A 17,787-nucleotide genomic window follows, 5' to 3' on the forward strand; every position below is an offset into this window, starting at 1 on the left:
CAAAGAGCTCAGATCAGGAACAGCAGCACTCAGGCCAAGTTCAAACTCCATGAAAGACCAAAAAAAAAAAAAGAGAGAGATGCATTAATAAGGTCTATGGATAATTTGCTCATTTACTATACCAAATTGTATTTTGCAGGACATTTGGACAATCATGAGAGTAGGTAATAACAAATGTGGTGGCACATACTTATAATCCCAGCTTCTTAGGAGGCTAAGGCAGGATTGCAAGTTTGAGTGTAAACCCAGACCCAAACCCTGTCATAAAATGTTCATTTCCATGGCATGTGCAAGGAAGGCCCTGTGTTCAATCTCAGCACTTGAAAAAAAAAATACTGAAATATACACAGCAGAACATGGGTTTGTCACTTAGAGACAATCCAAAAGAGAAAAGTTTAAAATGAAAATAAATATCAAGCTGAAATTATAGAATAATGTAACCTTCACCACTATGACTAATAACAAAAACTTGCTTTTTTTTTTTTTTGTAGTTTTGGACAGTCTGCCATCTTTCTCCTTGGTGGTCTCAAAAGAGATGAAGCCCCCACAGCCATGTTTATGCACAGTGGTGACATAATGGTAATGTCAGGTTTCAGCCGCCTGTTAAATCATGCAGTCCCTCGAGTGCTTCCAAACCCTGAGGGAGAAGGCCTGCCTCATTGCCTGGACACACCTCTGCCAGGTGTCCTCCCCAGGGATTCAGTGGTAGAGCCCTGTTCTTTGGAGGACTGGCAGGTGTGTGCCAGCTATTTGAAAACTGCTCGTGTTAACATGACTGTCCGACAAGTACTTGCCACAGACCAGGACTTCCCTTTGGAACACATAGAGGAGAAAAAGAGAGACAACATCACTGGTTTCTGCCATTTGAATGACCAGGATAGCCAAATAAAACGGGCCAGGTTAAACTCTGACAGCTGAGACTTGGAGGTCTCATTCTTTTATTCAGGTAGGTCTGTAATGATCATGGACTCCATTAGCACCAAAACGACAGACAAGGAAGAGCTCACTATTTGGAATACATCCTGAAGAATAAATACTACAAGTGTGCTCAGAGAAGTATTTAACTGGGTCTGGTTCTAGACAGTGACATGTATTGGTTATCCAGAGGAGATAGGATCATCTACATACAACTTTCAGGCTCTGCCATTACCTCTGAGAGAGGTAGAGGTGAGTTTACAGGTCTGTGGAGATAAATACCTCCGATTTTATTAATGGGAAATACTGCACATCTGTTGATAACATTGTGGTTCTGTGAACCAGCCATTAAATTCATCTTAATTCTTCCAGTTACAATCAAAATTCTGATCTCTTCTTCCTCCTCCTTTGACCTGTCACAGAGGAATCCTAAACACATGAAGCACTAAAACTGGAAATCTCATTTCCTAGAAAAGACATTAAACACAGCCTTAGCTTTTCTTAAAAGATAATTAGTTGTAAACCCATGGAAAATGGAACCGTAGATTGTCCATGTGCCTTTTAGGGTCTCCAGACTCTCCCTGTTGGCTTTTTGTTGTTGTTGTTTTGTGTTGTTTTATTTTGCTGGTCACGGGGTTTGAACTCAGGGCCTGGACACTATCCCTGAGCTTTTTTGCTTAAGGTTAGCATTCTTCCACTTGCACCACAGCACCACTTCTGTCTTTTTGGTGTTTTTTCTGGAGATGAGTTTATCACAGACTCTGCTGCCCAAAATGTCTTCAAATCTGGGTCCTCAGGTCTCAGCTTCTTGAGTATCTGTTGGCTTTTTAGTGCAGTTTTAATTTTTGGACTGAAAAAGTCCCAAAGGTATTCTATTACTGTTTTCTTCGTGAATAAACTTTCTCAGTTTTAAATTAAAGATCTGTATCTGTCTTTGAGGGTTAGTGTATCTGAGATTAGTTTTTTTCTTCTTTTTATTTGGTGCATTGTTCATGCTATTGAAGCCCTGCGGCTGTTCTGCACTAAACCACCCACCTTTGCCTGGGTATGCTTCATAGTTATCTCACGAGAGATGACTGCTTGACAGTCTAGTCACTGCTCTCTTGTCTGGTGGGAGACTGCTTGGAAATGGATGAAGCACTAAGCTTTTGTTTTTTAAGAAAGGATCTCCTTTGTTTTGTTTTAGAAAACGGGCTTACTGTCTCCAGCCCAAACTGTTTTAAACTGAGGATGCTCCTGCCTTACCCTCCCAAATGCTGGGATTACAAGCTGGAGCTAGCAGGACCAGCTACCAAGTTTGAATCTCTGTATCCCCATAAACTCCACACAATATCTTGCACCAAGTTCCTGTACATTTCTCTGGACCTCAGTTTCCTCACTCATAAAAATGAAGAAAATATTTATTAACCTTCTCTAAGGAGATTTTGATATTTAAAAAGGAGTTCCTTTATAGAATAAGATATTCCAGGGGCTGGGAAGGTTGGCTCAGTGGTAGAGTGCTTGCCTTGCATGCATGAGGCCCTGGGTTCAATTCCTCAGCACCACATACACAGAAAAAGCTGGAAGTGGGTGCTATGGCTCAAGTGGTAGAGTGCTAGCCTTGAGCTGAAGAGCTCAGAACAGTGCCCAGGCCCAGAATTCAAGCTTCATGACCAGCAAAAAAAAAAAAAAAAAGATATTCCAGTTTGTTTTGTTACTAAAGGGGCTTGTCTGCAAGGAAGACTGGCTTGATAGCCACTGACAGATACTTACCTTGCAATTTCATCCCTCTTATGCCCTACCTTAAAAAAAAAAACTGATTGCCAGCATTGAGTATTAAGTTCATTCATGATGTTAACAAGTGTAGAGTGTGTGTGTGTGCGCGCGCACACGCACAAGGGGGCAGGTAGGCGTGTGCACACGCATGCACACACACGTGCCAGTCCTGAGGCTTGAACTTGGGGCATGGGTGCTATCTCTGAGCTATTGTGCTTAAGATTAGTGTCTACCATTTGAAACACAGCTATACTTCTGGCTTTTTTGTTAGTTTATTAGAAATAAGAGTCTCACGGACTTTCCAGCCCTGGCTTTGAACAGAGATCTTCACATCTTAGGCTCCTGAGTAGTTAGAATTACAGGCGTGAGCCCCCAGCCCGTAACCACAGGCATGAGTCACCCAGCTCAACAGGTACCAATTTTTTTAACTAGTTTTTTTGTTTTGTTTTGTGTCTTGTCTTTTTTGTTACTGGGGATCAAACCCAGCACAGCACACTAGCTAGGCAAGTGCTTTGCCACTGAGCTTCATCCCAGCACAGTTATAGATTGTTTGAGGAATAAAAATTAATATAGACCCATTACCTATCTGTGAGGTTCTAAATTAGTGCATGATTGGGAAATTGTATATAAATAAATTTACCACAGGGAAAAGTCCTTAGATCATCCATAATTAAATGTGCCCACTTGAAACCAACATATTGTCTTTTAGTAAGTCCAACAGAAACAATCTACCCTTAGCATTAGAACAGATTTTTTTTTTTTTTAGTCCAGTCGTGGGGCCTGAACTCTGGGCCTGGGTGCTATCCCTCAGCTCTTCAGCTCTTCAGCTCAAGGCTAATGCTCTACCACTTGAGCCACAGCGCCACTTCCAGCTTTTTTCTTTTTGTTTATGTGGTGCTGAGGAATCGAACCCAGGGCTTCCTGCATGCAAGGCAAGCGCTCCACCACTAGGCCACTTTCCCAGCCCTAGAACAGATTATTCTTTCTTCACAGTTGAGTATCAGGCCCAAATGCTATACTTATTCCTTGAAGTTTGAGAAGCAAATAGAAATTGAGGGCTGCATAGAGCAGATTCCTGTCTCCCAGTACATAATCCCTCTAGGGAATATGCTCCAGGAGTGGAATGGTGAGAATTGTCTGCAGTGTTTCTCTCCCCCACCCCACCCATGGACACTAAGGAATAGGAAGTGGGGGAGAAATATCAAGACTATTTAATGGCAAATAAAATTCAAGTCTCAGTGGCCATAATAGTTAAAATTTTGTTGGAATCCAGCCACTTTAATTGATGTACATGTTGGTATGGGTGCTTTTGTGCTATAATGGCAGGGCAGAGCTGTGACCAGAGACCTTGATGGTTCCCTGAACCTAAAAGATAATGACCTGGCCTCTGATGGAGAAAGAACTGACACTCAAAGGACTCTAAAACAAACCTGAAACCAAGAAAGGACCAAAGGGAAAGTATTCTTTGTGTATGTGTACCAGTCCTGGGCTTGAACTTGGAGCCTATACACTGTCACTGAAGTGTGTGTATGTGTGTTTTTAAATTTTATTGTAATGATGCTGTAAAGAAGGGTGCAGTTACATGAGTAAGGTAATGAGTACATTTCTTGTCAAGAGGTATGTTTTTTATTAATATAATTTTATTGTTCTTAAGGTGTTGCATAGAGGGGTTACCAGAGTTCAGGTGATGCATATACTTCTCTTTCAGACAATGACCCACTTCACTCTCTTAGTTTCCCCCTCCCATCTGTGCCCACAAGTTGTTCATTTTCCATAGTTTCCATGATTGCATTTGTTCACCTCTTCTTCATCCCTTTCTGAATCTTTCCTTTGCTCCCCTAAAAAGCACAAATTTTTTAAAAGCACACACAACATAACCACAGCCACCAATGTAAATAATCCATGTTTGGTCCCTGAGCTTTTTGTGCTCAAGGCTAACACTCTGCCACTTAAGTCACAGCTCCACTTCTGGCTTTTTGGTAATTAATTGGAGATAAGAGTCTCATGGAAGCCAGGCGTCAGTAGCTCATGCCTGTAATCCTAGCTACTCAGGAGGCTGAGATCTGAGAATCGTGGTTCAAAGCCAGACCAGGCAGGAAAGTCCATGAGACTCTTATCTCCAGTTAACCACCAGAAAACCGAAAGTGGCGTTGTGGTTCAAGTGGTAGAGCACTAGCCTTGAGCTGAAGAACTAAGGGACAGCATCCAGGTCCAGAGTTCAGATCCCATGACCCACAAAACAAAAGAGTCTCATGGACTTTCCTGTCCAGGCTGGTGCATGATCCTCATATCTCAGCCTTGTGAGTAGCTAGGATTGCAGGTGTGAACCACTGGCACCTTACTTTTTCTCTCCCTCCCTCTCTTTTTCTCCCTCCCTTCCTTCCTTCCTTCCTTCCTTCCTCTCTCTCTCTTCTCCTTCCTCTCTCTCTCTCTCTCTCTCTCTCTCTCTCTCTCCTGGGGCTTGAACTCAGTGCCTAGGCACTGTTACTTGAGTTTCTTTCACTCAAAGCTAATATTCTACCACTTAAGCCACAGAGCCAATTCCAGCCTTTTCTGTTTATGTGGTACTATTGACCAATCGAACCCAAGGCTTCATGCATGCTAGACAGACTCTCTACCTCTAAGCTACATTCCTAGCCCTCTTGCTTGTTTTTTTAATTAATAATTTTTTTTCTTTATTATGCTTGGAGAAACTGCTCCTTTAATATTCTGCTTGCAAGAATGTGAATGGCTGTGTTGTATCAGAGATATGATGAGCAAATAATGTACCAAATGTACCATATGGATGAGGCAGTCCCAAATTACATCCCCTTTTCCTCTCAGAGGCTTTGATAAATTTTGTGGTCATCCTTGTTGTTTTCAGGTGTGTAACGTTTGGCCCGATGACTTTTACATCTAGGAAGTGCATGTTCAGGAGTAATCTGAGCTATCCAGAAAAACCTGAGTCTGAATGATTATTGTAACGAGAATTGGAAATAAGCTCAGCATCCAACAGCAGACAGGCACTGGTGAAATTCATGTACTTACTCAACAGTAGTTCTACAGTCTTCTCTCTAGAACCTTCTCCTTCCTGGAACACATGTCCTAATAGACATGCCCTGTACATGAAGTACTTAGTACTAAGTACATGAAGTACTTAGATTTAACTGTAAGGAAATGTAATCACAAACTGCATAGTAGCCTACTTATTTTTTTTTAACTGGAACAGTATATATGCCAAAACATGAATGACAGTGAGATTATTTCTGATACTTACACTTTTCTGTATTTCTGATATATCTTACACTGAAAGCCTTTCAAAATTGTGCATTAAAAAAAGAATAAATATTGTTTTTTAATAAAGAGAACTTTGACCTGGCAGTCCTACCTCTGTTTAGATCAAATCTAAGAACAACATCATTGTCTGAGAAAGAGACTTGCTAGTATCCTACAAATTATGCTTTAGAGGAATCCTTAATAATTGGACCAAATGCCTCATATGGTAAGTGAGGAAAACAGCCTTAAAGTAGTATGTACAGCATCTACAATATTTTAGAATACATACATGCATAGAAAAGGCTAATATCCTCATAGACGTTAAGTTTTCTTAGGTAGCATAACATTGCTTTTTTGAAGGCCTTTCTGGGATATCTTGAGGTGAGCAGGTAAGGCACATGCTGAGCTTTAGCAGCAGTGGTTTTATGAAGTGTCACAGTCAAGTGTTCTTTTGAGATGTCTCCCCTGATCATTCTGACAGCCTCTCAGAGTCTCTGACTTTCCAGTTGGTTTAAAATATGCCAACTCAGATGAATCCACTCAGTGTCTTCTGCTTCTTCCAGCAGAGCCTCTTACCTCTGCCCATTCTCACCCCATGTTCAGATTTCCCTAGAAGGATCCCAGGGCCTCAGCAAGACACAGATGTATTGCTGAATAGGACAGACTCAGCAAGATTTGGCTTTCCAATGTTCCAATTTTCTCAGTTCCCTTTTTCACTAAGATAAGCTGGCCTTATCCATTTTCCCTTAATCTGAAGGCTGTGTATTAGAGTAGCAAAAGAAAATAACCCTAATACCTTAGGTGGATTCAACTAAAGCAAATTAGAATGGTAATGAGCCAGAGAGGAGCCCTGGGGAGGAAGGGGGGTGACTGCTTTTGGCAGTTAGCGGAGAGGCCAGAGGAGCCGGACAGGAAATACAGACACCTCACCTGCTGTCCCCTGCTTCACAAGCTGCAGTGGGAAAAGCAGCGGAAATCCTGTCTCTCAGCCTGGGGTAGTAAATTCCTTTTGATTTGTCCTTTTGATCAGCTCCCTAACCAGATTAAAATAAGATGATTTAGTAAAAAGCACATGAAATAGAATGATTACTAAGAAAGCTAAATTTTAGTAGCAGTTCTAACATTTAGCTTTGATGCCTTGAATAAGTCACTGAACTGAGCCATGGTTAACCTTCCTGATGCCTTTTCTCATCTCTAAGGAGAGGTTTTGTATACTAGCTCTGCAATGTTCTATTTCTAAAATGAGAAATTGACATAAACAGCTTACGAAGCCAGAACAGTGGACAAGGTTTTTTTTTGTGTGTGTGTGTGAGGAAATGAGGTGTTCAGTAAAAGAGAACAACAGAAAATTGGAACTTCTCTGGGGGGGAAAAAAAGACAAATAGCCAGTAAATGTAAAAAGGTGCTGCTAACTTCCCTAGCAATTAAGTGCAAATTAACACAAGATGGTTTGTCCCCACTAACTGGGCAAAACCAAATAAAATCACAATCTTTTGACACTCAGACTTCTAATCCTAGAAGAAATGTTCACTGTTCCTTTAAACTGTACACAATCTAATCACTTCCCTTTGCCTCAGTTACTATATTGGTCCAAGCCACTGCTATCACTCAACTGGTCGTTCGTTTTTCTGAGGAGGGAGGGGGCGATACTATTGGACTGAGCTCAGCCTAGCACTTGCTAGGCAAGCACATAAGCACTGAGTCCTGCCACCAGCCTGCTGGTGCATCTTGACCCTGCCCCTGACCCCATATTTACTCTCAGCATAGCAGACTGCTGTTAACTCCTGGCCAGGTCTTGTCACTTGTCACTCCCCTAAACCTGAGTACAAGTCAGTCACATCAACCACCTTCAAATACCAACTCAGGAGTTCTCCTGGCTGTCTCACTGCTCCGCCACACTGGCCTCCTTGCTGTGCACTTTCTCGTGCATGACAGGTGCCTTCCTGCTGGCATGGGAGTGTTTCTTTGGCCTAAAACATTATTCCTAAAATGTGTACTCACTTCAAGTCTACTCAAATATCACCTCAGTGAAACCATTGATTAGACATGTCCTGGTTTTTCAGAGCATTTAATAAAAAAAACACATGTAACATTCTACATGGGTTACTATATAAGGAATACTACTTATGAAGAAAACATAATAATTATTGTTTCCTTCCTCTAGACTATAAGTGCCACAAGGTAGTTGTACCTTAGGGTCTAGGACAGTGCCTGGCAATAATGGCAAAGTAATCATTGAACAAGTGAATACCCATTATTGGGTTACCCATGTGTTAAAATAGGTACTGATAGACTACTGTGTCATGTAAGACAATAATATTGGTATGTCCCTCTGGAAGGTAATTATCAACATTTACATAAATTTTGAGCCAACAGTTCTACTTATAAGTTTCTTCTCTGTAGATAAACCTATACATGAACACAATATATAAAGAAAGCCCAGTGCCAGTGGGTCATATCTTTAATTCCAACTGCTCAGGAAGGTGAAATCTGAGGATGGCAGTTCAAAGCCAACCTGGGCAGTAAAGTTCATGAGACTCATCTCCAATTAGCCAACAAAAAGCCAGAAGTAGAATTGTGGTTCAGGTGCTAGAACATCAGCCAGAAAAACCAAGTGAGAGCACCCAGGCCCCTGAGTTCCCCAGCACTGACACACACAAATAATTACACTTCGAAAAAGATGCTCTTCAGAATGTTGACTGTAACAGTGAATAGCTGAAAACAACCCAAATGTTAATTAGTACCAAACAGGCTAATTGATTTGTGGTTCATGCACACTTGGGAAATTAATACTTTACATCCCCTTTGCAAGAATGTACTGATCTGAAAAGTATTCCAAAGGTACATACACCTAGGTAAATATATGTGTGTGTGTATGCATATACATTAAGAAGTAGATCATTAGACGTTATGTGCACATAATACCTCCATGTAAATCCGTAGAGGTGAGGGAGGTGATACATCCAAATGTCATAGTGGGAAGAAAAGAGATAGGAAGGGCTGGGAAAGTGGCTCAGTGGTAGAGCCTTGCATATATGAGGGTTTGATTCCTCAGCACCACATAAGCAGAAAAAGCCAGAAGTGGCGCTGTGACTCACTCAAGTGGTAGAGCGCTAGCCTTGAGCTGAAGAACTGCGGGACAGCACCCAGGCCCAGAGTTCAGGCCCCACAAATGGCAAAAAAGAAAAAAAAAAAAGAGGGAGGTAATAGGAGGCAACCCTATATGCTTTAATGTTGTCTTTTTTTTTTTTTTTTTGCTGATTCAGAGGCTTGAACTCAGGGCCTAGACACAGTCCTTAAGCCTCTTTGTGCTCAAGACTAGTGCTCTACCAGATAAGCCACAGTGCCATTTCCAGCTTTTTCTGAGTAATTTAGTGGAGATGAGACTGGCTTTGGACCATGATCCTCAGATATCAGCTTGCTGAGTAGCTAGGATTACAGGCGTAAGCCACCAACACCCAGCTAGTTGTCTAATTTTTATGTAAATATATCCTACATTACTAATATAAAATCTTAAATTATGCATAGAAACCTTTCTAAAAATAATATGCAGTAATAAAACCATGGAGGAAGTTTATCTTTCTCCAAACTCGAGACATTCTGAGTTATAAGTAAGAGATGGTACTGGGTTAAGTGATGGCAAAAGCAGGCACTTTTGCACAAAGGTCATACTTCTCATCCCTGGTTGGCTCATCTATGTACTGGCTGGTCAAGCCATGACTCCACCTGTCCAGGCAAGAGAACCACCTGTTTTTGGTTTTTTTTTGTTTGGTTTGGGTGGGTCTTGAACTCTGGTCCTGGTGCTGTCCCTCAGCTCTTCAGCTCAAGGCTAGTGCTCTACCGCTTGAGCCACAATACCACTTCTGGTTTTCTGGTGGTTAATTGGAGATAAGAGTCTCACAGCCTTTCCTGCCTGAGCTGGCTTTGAATCATGATCCTCAGATCTCAGCTTCCTTGGTAGCTAGGATTATAGGCATGAGCCACTGGCGCCCAGCTCACCTGTTCTTTTTGTACATCCTGGGCTCAGGTACTTCACTGTATTGGCAAAGCTTGGTCCAACTCCTCCATGAATGTACCAGTACTGGACTGTGGTGGCTAGAGCAATAGACCAGTCAATCCTGAGGTTGGATCAATTTGTGTGGCCCATAGTCCTCCTTGTAAAGGGCTCATATTCTAGAGACATGTCAGGGCAGATAGTATCGAAGTCCACAAGGCCCTAAGATTTATTCTTTCTGTTGTGGTGATGGCATACAGAAGAGAGGTGAAAATCACCATTGCTTTTGGGCACATTCAGAAATATGCATCAAACAAATATTTACCTGAGCTGCACAGTGTGTTCCTTTCCACTAGTTAGGTATTAGCCAGCCTATCCCCAAGAGCTAGGTTAGGCCTGCAGTGTGACCACCAGTGGCTGGGCCATAATCAAGCATTTCTGAAAGCCACCAAATATTGGACGTCTAACTCTGCTGTTTCATTTTGCAGAGGTGCTCAGTAGAAAGATGCCAGGGTCAACCTTGAGGAAGAAGCAAACAAGTTCCCTCTCCTATGTTTCTGGCTATGGAAAAGTTTTCTTTATCTCTGAAATAGTCTTGTTCTGGCTGAGTCATAATCCTGTTTCTGCCTTTGGAGGGTCACATGGTGAAAGCATTGCTATGGGTCAGGCAGCCGGCCCCTGTTACTTATTCATGGAATAACTGTGAATACTGGTGAAACAAGTCACTGTGTTAAGGAGTGAGAGACACTGTTTCTGCCCTTTAACCCAAAGGATGCTGGGATGGACCAGGCACAAGGTAGACTAGGTGGGATCTTTAACCTACAGATGAAGGCCCAGAATCCTGGAAGAAGTGGTGTAAAAGCTGACAATGAGCTACAACCGCTGGGTGCTGTTGGCTCACATCTGTAACACCAGTAACTCAGGAGGCTGAGATCTGAGGATAGTTGTTCCAAGCCAGCCTGGGTAGTAAAGTCTAGGAGACATTTTTATTTTGGTCAGTCATGGGTCTTGAACTCGGGGCTTAGATACTGTCACTCAACTCACACTCTACCACTTTGAACCACTTCTGGGTTTTCTGGTGATTAATTGGAGATAAGAGTGTCTCAGACTTTCCTGCCCAGCCTGGCTTTGGGCAGGATCCTCAGATCTCAGCCTCCTGAGTAGCTAGGATTACAAGTATGAATCACTGGAACCCAACTTCTGGTGAGACTCTCATTTCCAATGACTTGTTCATAACCCATATCTCTCTCTGTTCCTGAATTGTTTGTCCTCTCCTTATTTGTGTTTTCTGAAGAATAAACTCCTTAAGGATGTGCTTATTCTGGATTATTTCTCGTGTTTAGTACATAGTAACTGCTCAATAAAACAGTTTATGATGAAGAAACTCCTAGATCATGTTCTCTACATGACATTAGGTCCCACACAAGCCTTTGCACATCCTTGGTTGTGGAAGAGCAGCAGGCAAATGTTGCATTTGTGCAAATCTAAGCATCTCCTTTTCCAAAGGCTTCACTGTTTGTTCTGAGTAGGAATGCAGCTAGGAAAGACACCAACCAAATCTTATCCAAGCACACTCCATCCCTTAGGAAGCTGGAACGTTCCACAGCAAGATACAAATCTCTTAAATTATAAAAATAACCAAGGGCGAGAAGTCCAGCCTATCCTCACCAGGAACTAGAATTAGGAAAGATCAGGAAAACCACAGCAAATGCTGTGTTCCCCTCCCCCATCCCTTCCCTCTATCATTTCAGCTCCCCCCGCCCCCATCTGCTTCCTCCTCACTTGGTTGACTTAACTTACACAAAACTGCTCCCCCCAAAATGGCCCCTTTGGTTCCTCCCTTTCCAAGCTAGTTGTGCTCAGATAACCCCTGAATTACCTGAAGTGTCAGCTGGACAGTCCTCTTTGAGTCTGTTGTTTACCCCTTAGTCCCATGACTATGGAGTCAGGAACACTTAATAATATATAGAACCTAACTGAAAAACCAAACAAAGGACAAGGGATGGGGATGGGTGGGAAGGGCGTGATGAGTGCAAGTCTTGACTGGCATCACTTGTGACATTCATTGTGCAAATGTTCCTCCTAGAATGAAATGCTAGAGGCTATCAACCCCAAGTCATCAGACCAGGAACGTTGATCTACACCAAGCCTCTCCAACAGCTACTCCCAGGTCTTCTCCTGCAAACAAAATCTACCAGTGCCAATCATTGCCTCTGCTTATCAGCCCTTGGGCTTTGTTGCAAGGTTGGAGATGAGGGTGAGGCATCTGGTGCCCCATAGTCCCATTGCTTTGGAGACCGAAGGCAATTGAGGTGCTTTCAGCCAGAAAAATATAATTTAAGGGCTTGGCATCTGGCTGGGAGCAGAGAGCTGTGTTGCCATGGAAATGCTTTGCTTCATTTACCAGCAGCACATCCCCGAGTTTGGTCACATCCTCACTCAGCACACATAGCACCCTGACAGCAGCCCCTGCGATGCTGTGCACACACAAACCTCTGGCAGACATCCTTCTGTGGGATGCAGGACCCTTTCTCCTCATTCCAGATACCCATACTCCTTCCTTTCCTGCAAGGCCTCAGCCAATCAGAGACTCTAATATGCATTCTCTCTCTCTCTCTCTCTCTCTCTCTCTCACACACACACACACACACACACACACACACACGCCAGCCAGCATGGAGCACTCCAGGAAGGTTAGAGTGCCACACGGTCCCACGCCCTCTTTGCCAAGCACTTAACACCTGGAAAGAAAAATGCTGGGATCTACAGGCTTTTCCAGTGCCCCTAACATGCAGCCATACTGTCATCTTCATAAATCTCTCTTGCATGTTGTTTCTAATAATGCCTGAGGAAAATAAAAACAGAAGCCATGGAGGCCATGCTGTACAAACACCGTTTTCTTGAAGAACGTGGGTTGCCTATGAGGGTGGTTACAAAGGACCACAATCCTACTTTTCCCAAAGGCTGCTCCCTTCACCCAGACAGTGCGGAGCAGGGTAAATTAGAGCAGGAAGACAGAACAGTCTGTGGATATCCGTTGCAATACTAATAGTGGTGAAAAATAGCCTAAGTGTCCATTAACCAGGAATATGTAAATACATTGTGTTGTAGCAATACAATAATGTACTCCATGGTGGCTTTAAAGAGATAACTAATCCAGCTTGCGCGCACACACACACAAATAGTATGTAACTGGTTATTAATAAGCATCTTCACAAGTGGCACTGTGGCTCAAAGTGGTACAGTGGTACAGTGCTAGCCTTGAGTAAAAAGAGCTCAAGGACAGTGCCCAGAACCCAGGATCAAGCCCCAAGACACACACACACACACACACACACACGAGTCTCTCCAATTGTCTGGGCACTGGTTGCTTACATCTGTAATCCTAGCTACTCAGGAGGCTGAGATCTAAGGATCACAATTTTAAGCCAGACCAAACAGAAAAGTCTGTGAGACTTAGCTCCCAATTAACACCAGAAAATCAGAAGTAGCACAGTTACTCAAAGTGGTAGAGTATTATTAGCCTTGAACATAAAAGCTCAGGGATAGTGTTTAGGCCCTGAGTTCAAGCCTCACGACCACCACCACCAACAAAAGTAATCCATGTATGCATACATAAAATTATGGCAGCTTATAAAGTAGGATCCCACATACTTTTTGTTGTTGTTGGTCGTGGGGCCTGAACTCTGGGCCTGGGCGCTTGCTGTCCCTCAGCTCTTCAGCTCAAGGCTAGTGCTCTACCTCTCTAGTCACAGCTCCACTTCTGGCTTTTTCGGCTTATGTGGTGCTGAGGAATCGAACCCAGGGCCTCATGCATGCAAGGCAAGCGCTCTACCACTGAGCCACCTTCCCAGCCCCTGTGTACATTTTTTAAAATTATCCATTGTCATAGGGAGATTTATGTATGGAGATTTCTAATGTGTAGGGAAGGGTGTGAGAACTGTGAGATCAAGAGAGGGTGATAAGGACTCTCAGTTACCCTTCAAATGTGATGGTTTAAAGCAGTAATGTCTTATTCTTTTCCTGATCAATGGGTTGGCTATGTTGTTCTTCTGCTGGATTTCCCACACTTCACAGCGCAGCGCAGACCTGTGGTGCTGGCTGTGCTATAGGCCTTTCATCATCCAGTAGCAAGTCTGGCTTCTTGGGGACCTTGAGCAGGATTCCAAGGCCAGAAAAGCTGAAACAGGAAGGTATCTTCAGGCCCAAGCTCTGAACTCAACAGTATCACACCTGACCCATTTTACTGGTCAAAGCAAATGAAAAGACAGCCATGTTTCAGGGATTGAGGAAGCAGTCTCAATCTATTGATGATGTGACTGACATAGTTCTGTTTTGAAAGGGCCTATGTATAGAGATGGGAAGATTTGTAAATATTAAACCATCTAGGTGGAATCGTCATTAAAATGGTAGACTTCCAACTGAGCAGGCAAGCTAAGCAAGCACAAGGTCCTGACTTCTAACCTTGGTACTGGCAAAAAAAAAAAAAATCCAGCCATGGCCACCTGTTATACTTTACTCTGTGCAATTCTGTACTTTCTGTTCATGTATTGCTTGCATACTAAAAAAAAAAAAAAAAGGGTCTGGGAAGGTGGCTCAGTGGTAGAGCGCTTGCCTTGCATGTATGAGGCCCTGGGTTCAATTCCTCAACACCACATAAGCAGGAAAAATAAAAGCCGGAAGTAGTGCTATGGCTCAAGTGGTAGCGCACTAGCCTTGAGCTGAAGAGCTGAGGGACAGCGCCCAGGCCCAGGCCCAGAGCTCAAGCCCTACAACTGGACCCAAAAAAAAAAAAATTTTTTTTTTTAAAGTTGGGCAGCAATGGCTCACTCCTGTAATCCTAGCAGACTCTGGAGGCTGAGATCTGAGGATGGAGGTTGGAAGCCATCCTGGGAAAAATGTCCATGAGACTTTTATCTCCAATTAACTACCAAAAAGCTGAAAGTGGAGGTACAGCTCAAGTGGTAGAGTATGGGAGGTGTAATAGAATCACAGTCCAGCCTTGAGTGAAAAAGCCAAATGAGAGCACAAGGCCCTGAATTCGGGCCCTAATACTGGCACACACACACAAAAAAAGAGAAAAGCTAAGTAAGAATATGAAGGCCTGATTTCAAGTCCCAGTACTAACACAAGAGAGAGTGGGGGGGGTGAGAGAGAGAAGGAGAGAGAGAAACAGAGGAACAAGAGTAAATCTAGGAAACTGAAGGAATGAGAATTTTTGGGGCTCATAATTCAGAAAAGAAGTCTAGGATGATTTCAAGGTTAGTAATCTGGAATGCTAAATTCTGATGAGTTTCTTTAAAAAAACTAAGAAAATGGGATTTGAGATAGCTAAGGCTAGAGATATGACAACAATGTTTAGTGATTATATGGCAAGAAGCATAAATTTCAAGGAGCAAAGGAAGAAAATATGACTCATTCATCAGATTCCTACTGTATAAGCAGATACATGTAAGCAGATTTTGAATTAGCTGTGCATATACAGTGTTTATAGTATAACTGAGCTATCAAAATGGATGACAGAATTTTTTTATTCTGTGAACTGGTTGCTACCACTTGGTAGACGTTTAAAAACAATTCAAAGCCAGGTATGGTAACACACACCCATAGCATTTGGGTTGCTGAGGCAGGAGGATTGCAGTTCAAGGCCAGTCCCAGCAAAAAGTCTGAGAGACACTCAACCAATAGGCTAGACATAGTGGCTCACACCTGGCATACCAGCTATATGGGAGATATAACAGAAGAATCACAGTCCAGGCTGACCCAGGCAAAAATGGCCAAAAGTGATCAAACAAATAATAAGCAAAAAGAGCTAGAGGCAAACCTCAAGTAGAAGAGCACCTGTGCTGTAAATAAAACACCCTGAGTTCAATACCAGTACACCCAAAAGAGAAAAGAGAGAAAAGGGAGGAGGAGGAAAGAAAGAAGGAGGGAGGAAGAGAGGAAGGAAGGAAGGTAGGCAAGAAGGAGAGGAGGGAGGGAAGGAAAAAAGAATGAAAAGGAAGGAAGGAGGGAAGAAAGGAGGAAGGAAGGGGGAGGGAAGGAAGGAAGGGAGGAACGGAGGAAGAGAGGGAGGGGGGAAGGAAAGAACTCATGCCTGACATCCTAGCTTTCTAGCTTCATGTTGAGAACAGGAAGCTTGCAGTTCCAGGCCTGTCTGGGCAGAATAGTCTCTGAGATTCCATCTCAATGGAAATGCCCACTTGTCATTCTAGCTACAATGAAAAGCCTAAAATAGGCTGGGAATGTGGCTCAGTGGTAGAGCGCTTGCCTAGCATGCATGAGGCCCTGGGTTCAATTCCTCAGTACCACATAAAAAATAAAATTGTGTGTGTGTGTGTGTGCATGCATGCATGCATGCCTAAAATAGAAGGATCATGGTCTAGACCTGTGCCTAGGCAGGAAGCATGACCCTAGCTTTAAAATAACCAGTGCAAAAAAGAAAAAAAAAAAGAGCTAGAAGTATGGCTCCATGGTAGAGCTGTGACTCACCCTTAATTTTAGGCAAATCACCTGGGCAACCTTAGCTCAGATCTATACCTTGTCTTCTTTGGACACGAGCCACCTGCTGAGAAGTTGGTGCTTTTACTTTTCAAGGGAATGTCTGCTCTCAGCTAATGCTCTTTGGGACTGTGTGGGCAAGCCCACCTGTAATCTGAGGTCAATGGTAGCTTCCGAGGCTGAAGAGCTAATCTGGCCCTTATCACTAATAGAAATGCTATTCCTCCTTCTGGTTTTCCTTTTTCTTTTCCTTGACCACAAAACCCAAGAAAGGAATTGGCATTCTCTTTATTGGGAGCCCTCTTGAAGTCCACATTGATTATTTCATTATGCCACACACATAGTGACTTAGAGTAATGCTCATTTAAGATCTCCCTGTTTGTCAGGGGGCAACTCAGCTGGGTGGTACATTAAATCCAGAGCCACTTCTAAAGCTTTGCTTGCACCGTCATCGGGCACACAGTCACCTGACGCTCGATGGGGCTGAGCACAAGCTTCCAAGCTGGCTGTGGGCAGAAGGCCTCAGTTCACACCAGATGGGCTCTCCACAGGCTGCCCGGGTCCTTGTGACATGGCAGCTGGCTTCTCCTTGAGGGCGATCTGAACAGTAAAGAGGAAGAAGGCACAGGACCACCTTGGGTGACCTACTTTCTAATGTTTCACATCAACATTTCCTCTTTATTCTTTTAGAAGTCAGCCTCCATCCAGGAGAAGTGGCTCACGCCTGTAATCCTAGCTACTCAGGAGGCTGAGATCTGAGAATCACGGTTTGAAACCAGCCCAGGCACAAATGTTCATGAAACTCTAAACTCCAATTAAGCACAAAAAAATGCTACAACTGGCTGGGTGCTTGTGGCTTATATCTGTAATCCTAGCTACTCAGGAGGCTGATATCTGAGGATCGAGGTTCAAAGTCAGCCTGAGCAGGAAAGTCCATGAGATTCTGGTCTCCAATTAACCACCAGAAAACCAGAAGTGGTGCTGTGGCTCAAGTGGTAGAACGTTAGCCTTGAGCTGAAGAGCTGAGGGACAGCATCCAGGCCCAGAGTTCAGGCCCCATGATGGGACCCCCCCCCAAAAAAAAGCTCAGGGATGGTGCCTAAGCCCTGAATTCAAGCCCCAGGATGGCACGTGCGCCCGCACACATGTGTGTGTGTGTGTGTGTGTGCTGTGTGCATGCATGTGTGTGTGATGTGTGATGTGTGTGTGTGGTATGTGTGTGTGCTGTGTGGTATGTGTGTGTGCTGTGTGTGGTGAGTGTATGTGGTGTGTGATGTGTGTGTGTGTGGTATGTGTGTTGTGTGGGGTGGGGGGGTGTGATGCGTGTGGTGTGTGTGTGTGTGTGTGTGGTGTGTGCATGCGTGTGT

General features: G+C 43.5%; 1 protein-coding gene across 3 annotated transcripts in view; it reads left to right on the forward strand.

Annotated features, from left to right (window-relative positions):
- The window catches only part of Alkbh1 (alkB, alkylation repair homolog 1 (E. coli)), a 35,779-nt gene that overhangs the window by 16,421 nt on the left and 1,571 nt on the right, over window positions 1-17,787 (forward strand). The window contains exons 6-7 of one of the 3 annotated variants that reach the window (XR_001175021.1): window positions 492-1,167; window positions 3,997-4,198. Coding sequence is in view for 2 of the 3 variants with exons in the window: in XM_013015335.1 (XP_012870789.1) it covers window positions 492-918 (427 nt within the window). In the remaining variant the exon portion in view is untranslated. Of the gene's footprint in view, window positions 1-491; window positions 1,555-3,996; window positions 4,199-17,787 lie in introns of those variants that run through there. The other 2 variants (XM_013015335.1, XM_013015348.1) reach the window with 2 other exon arrangements.

Source organism: Dipodomys ordii, unplaced genomic scaffold (genome assembly GCF_000151885.1).
Source record: "Dipodomys ordii isolate 6190 unplaced genomic scaffold, Dord_2.0 Scaffold2, whole genome shotgun sequence".
NCBI lineage: Eukaryota > Metazoa > Chordata > Mammalia > Rodentia > Heteromyidae > Dipodomys > Dipodomys ordii.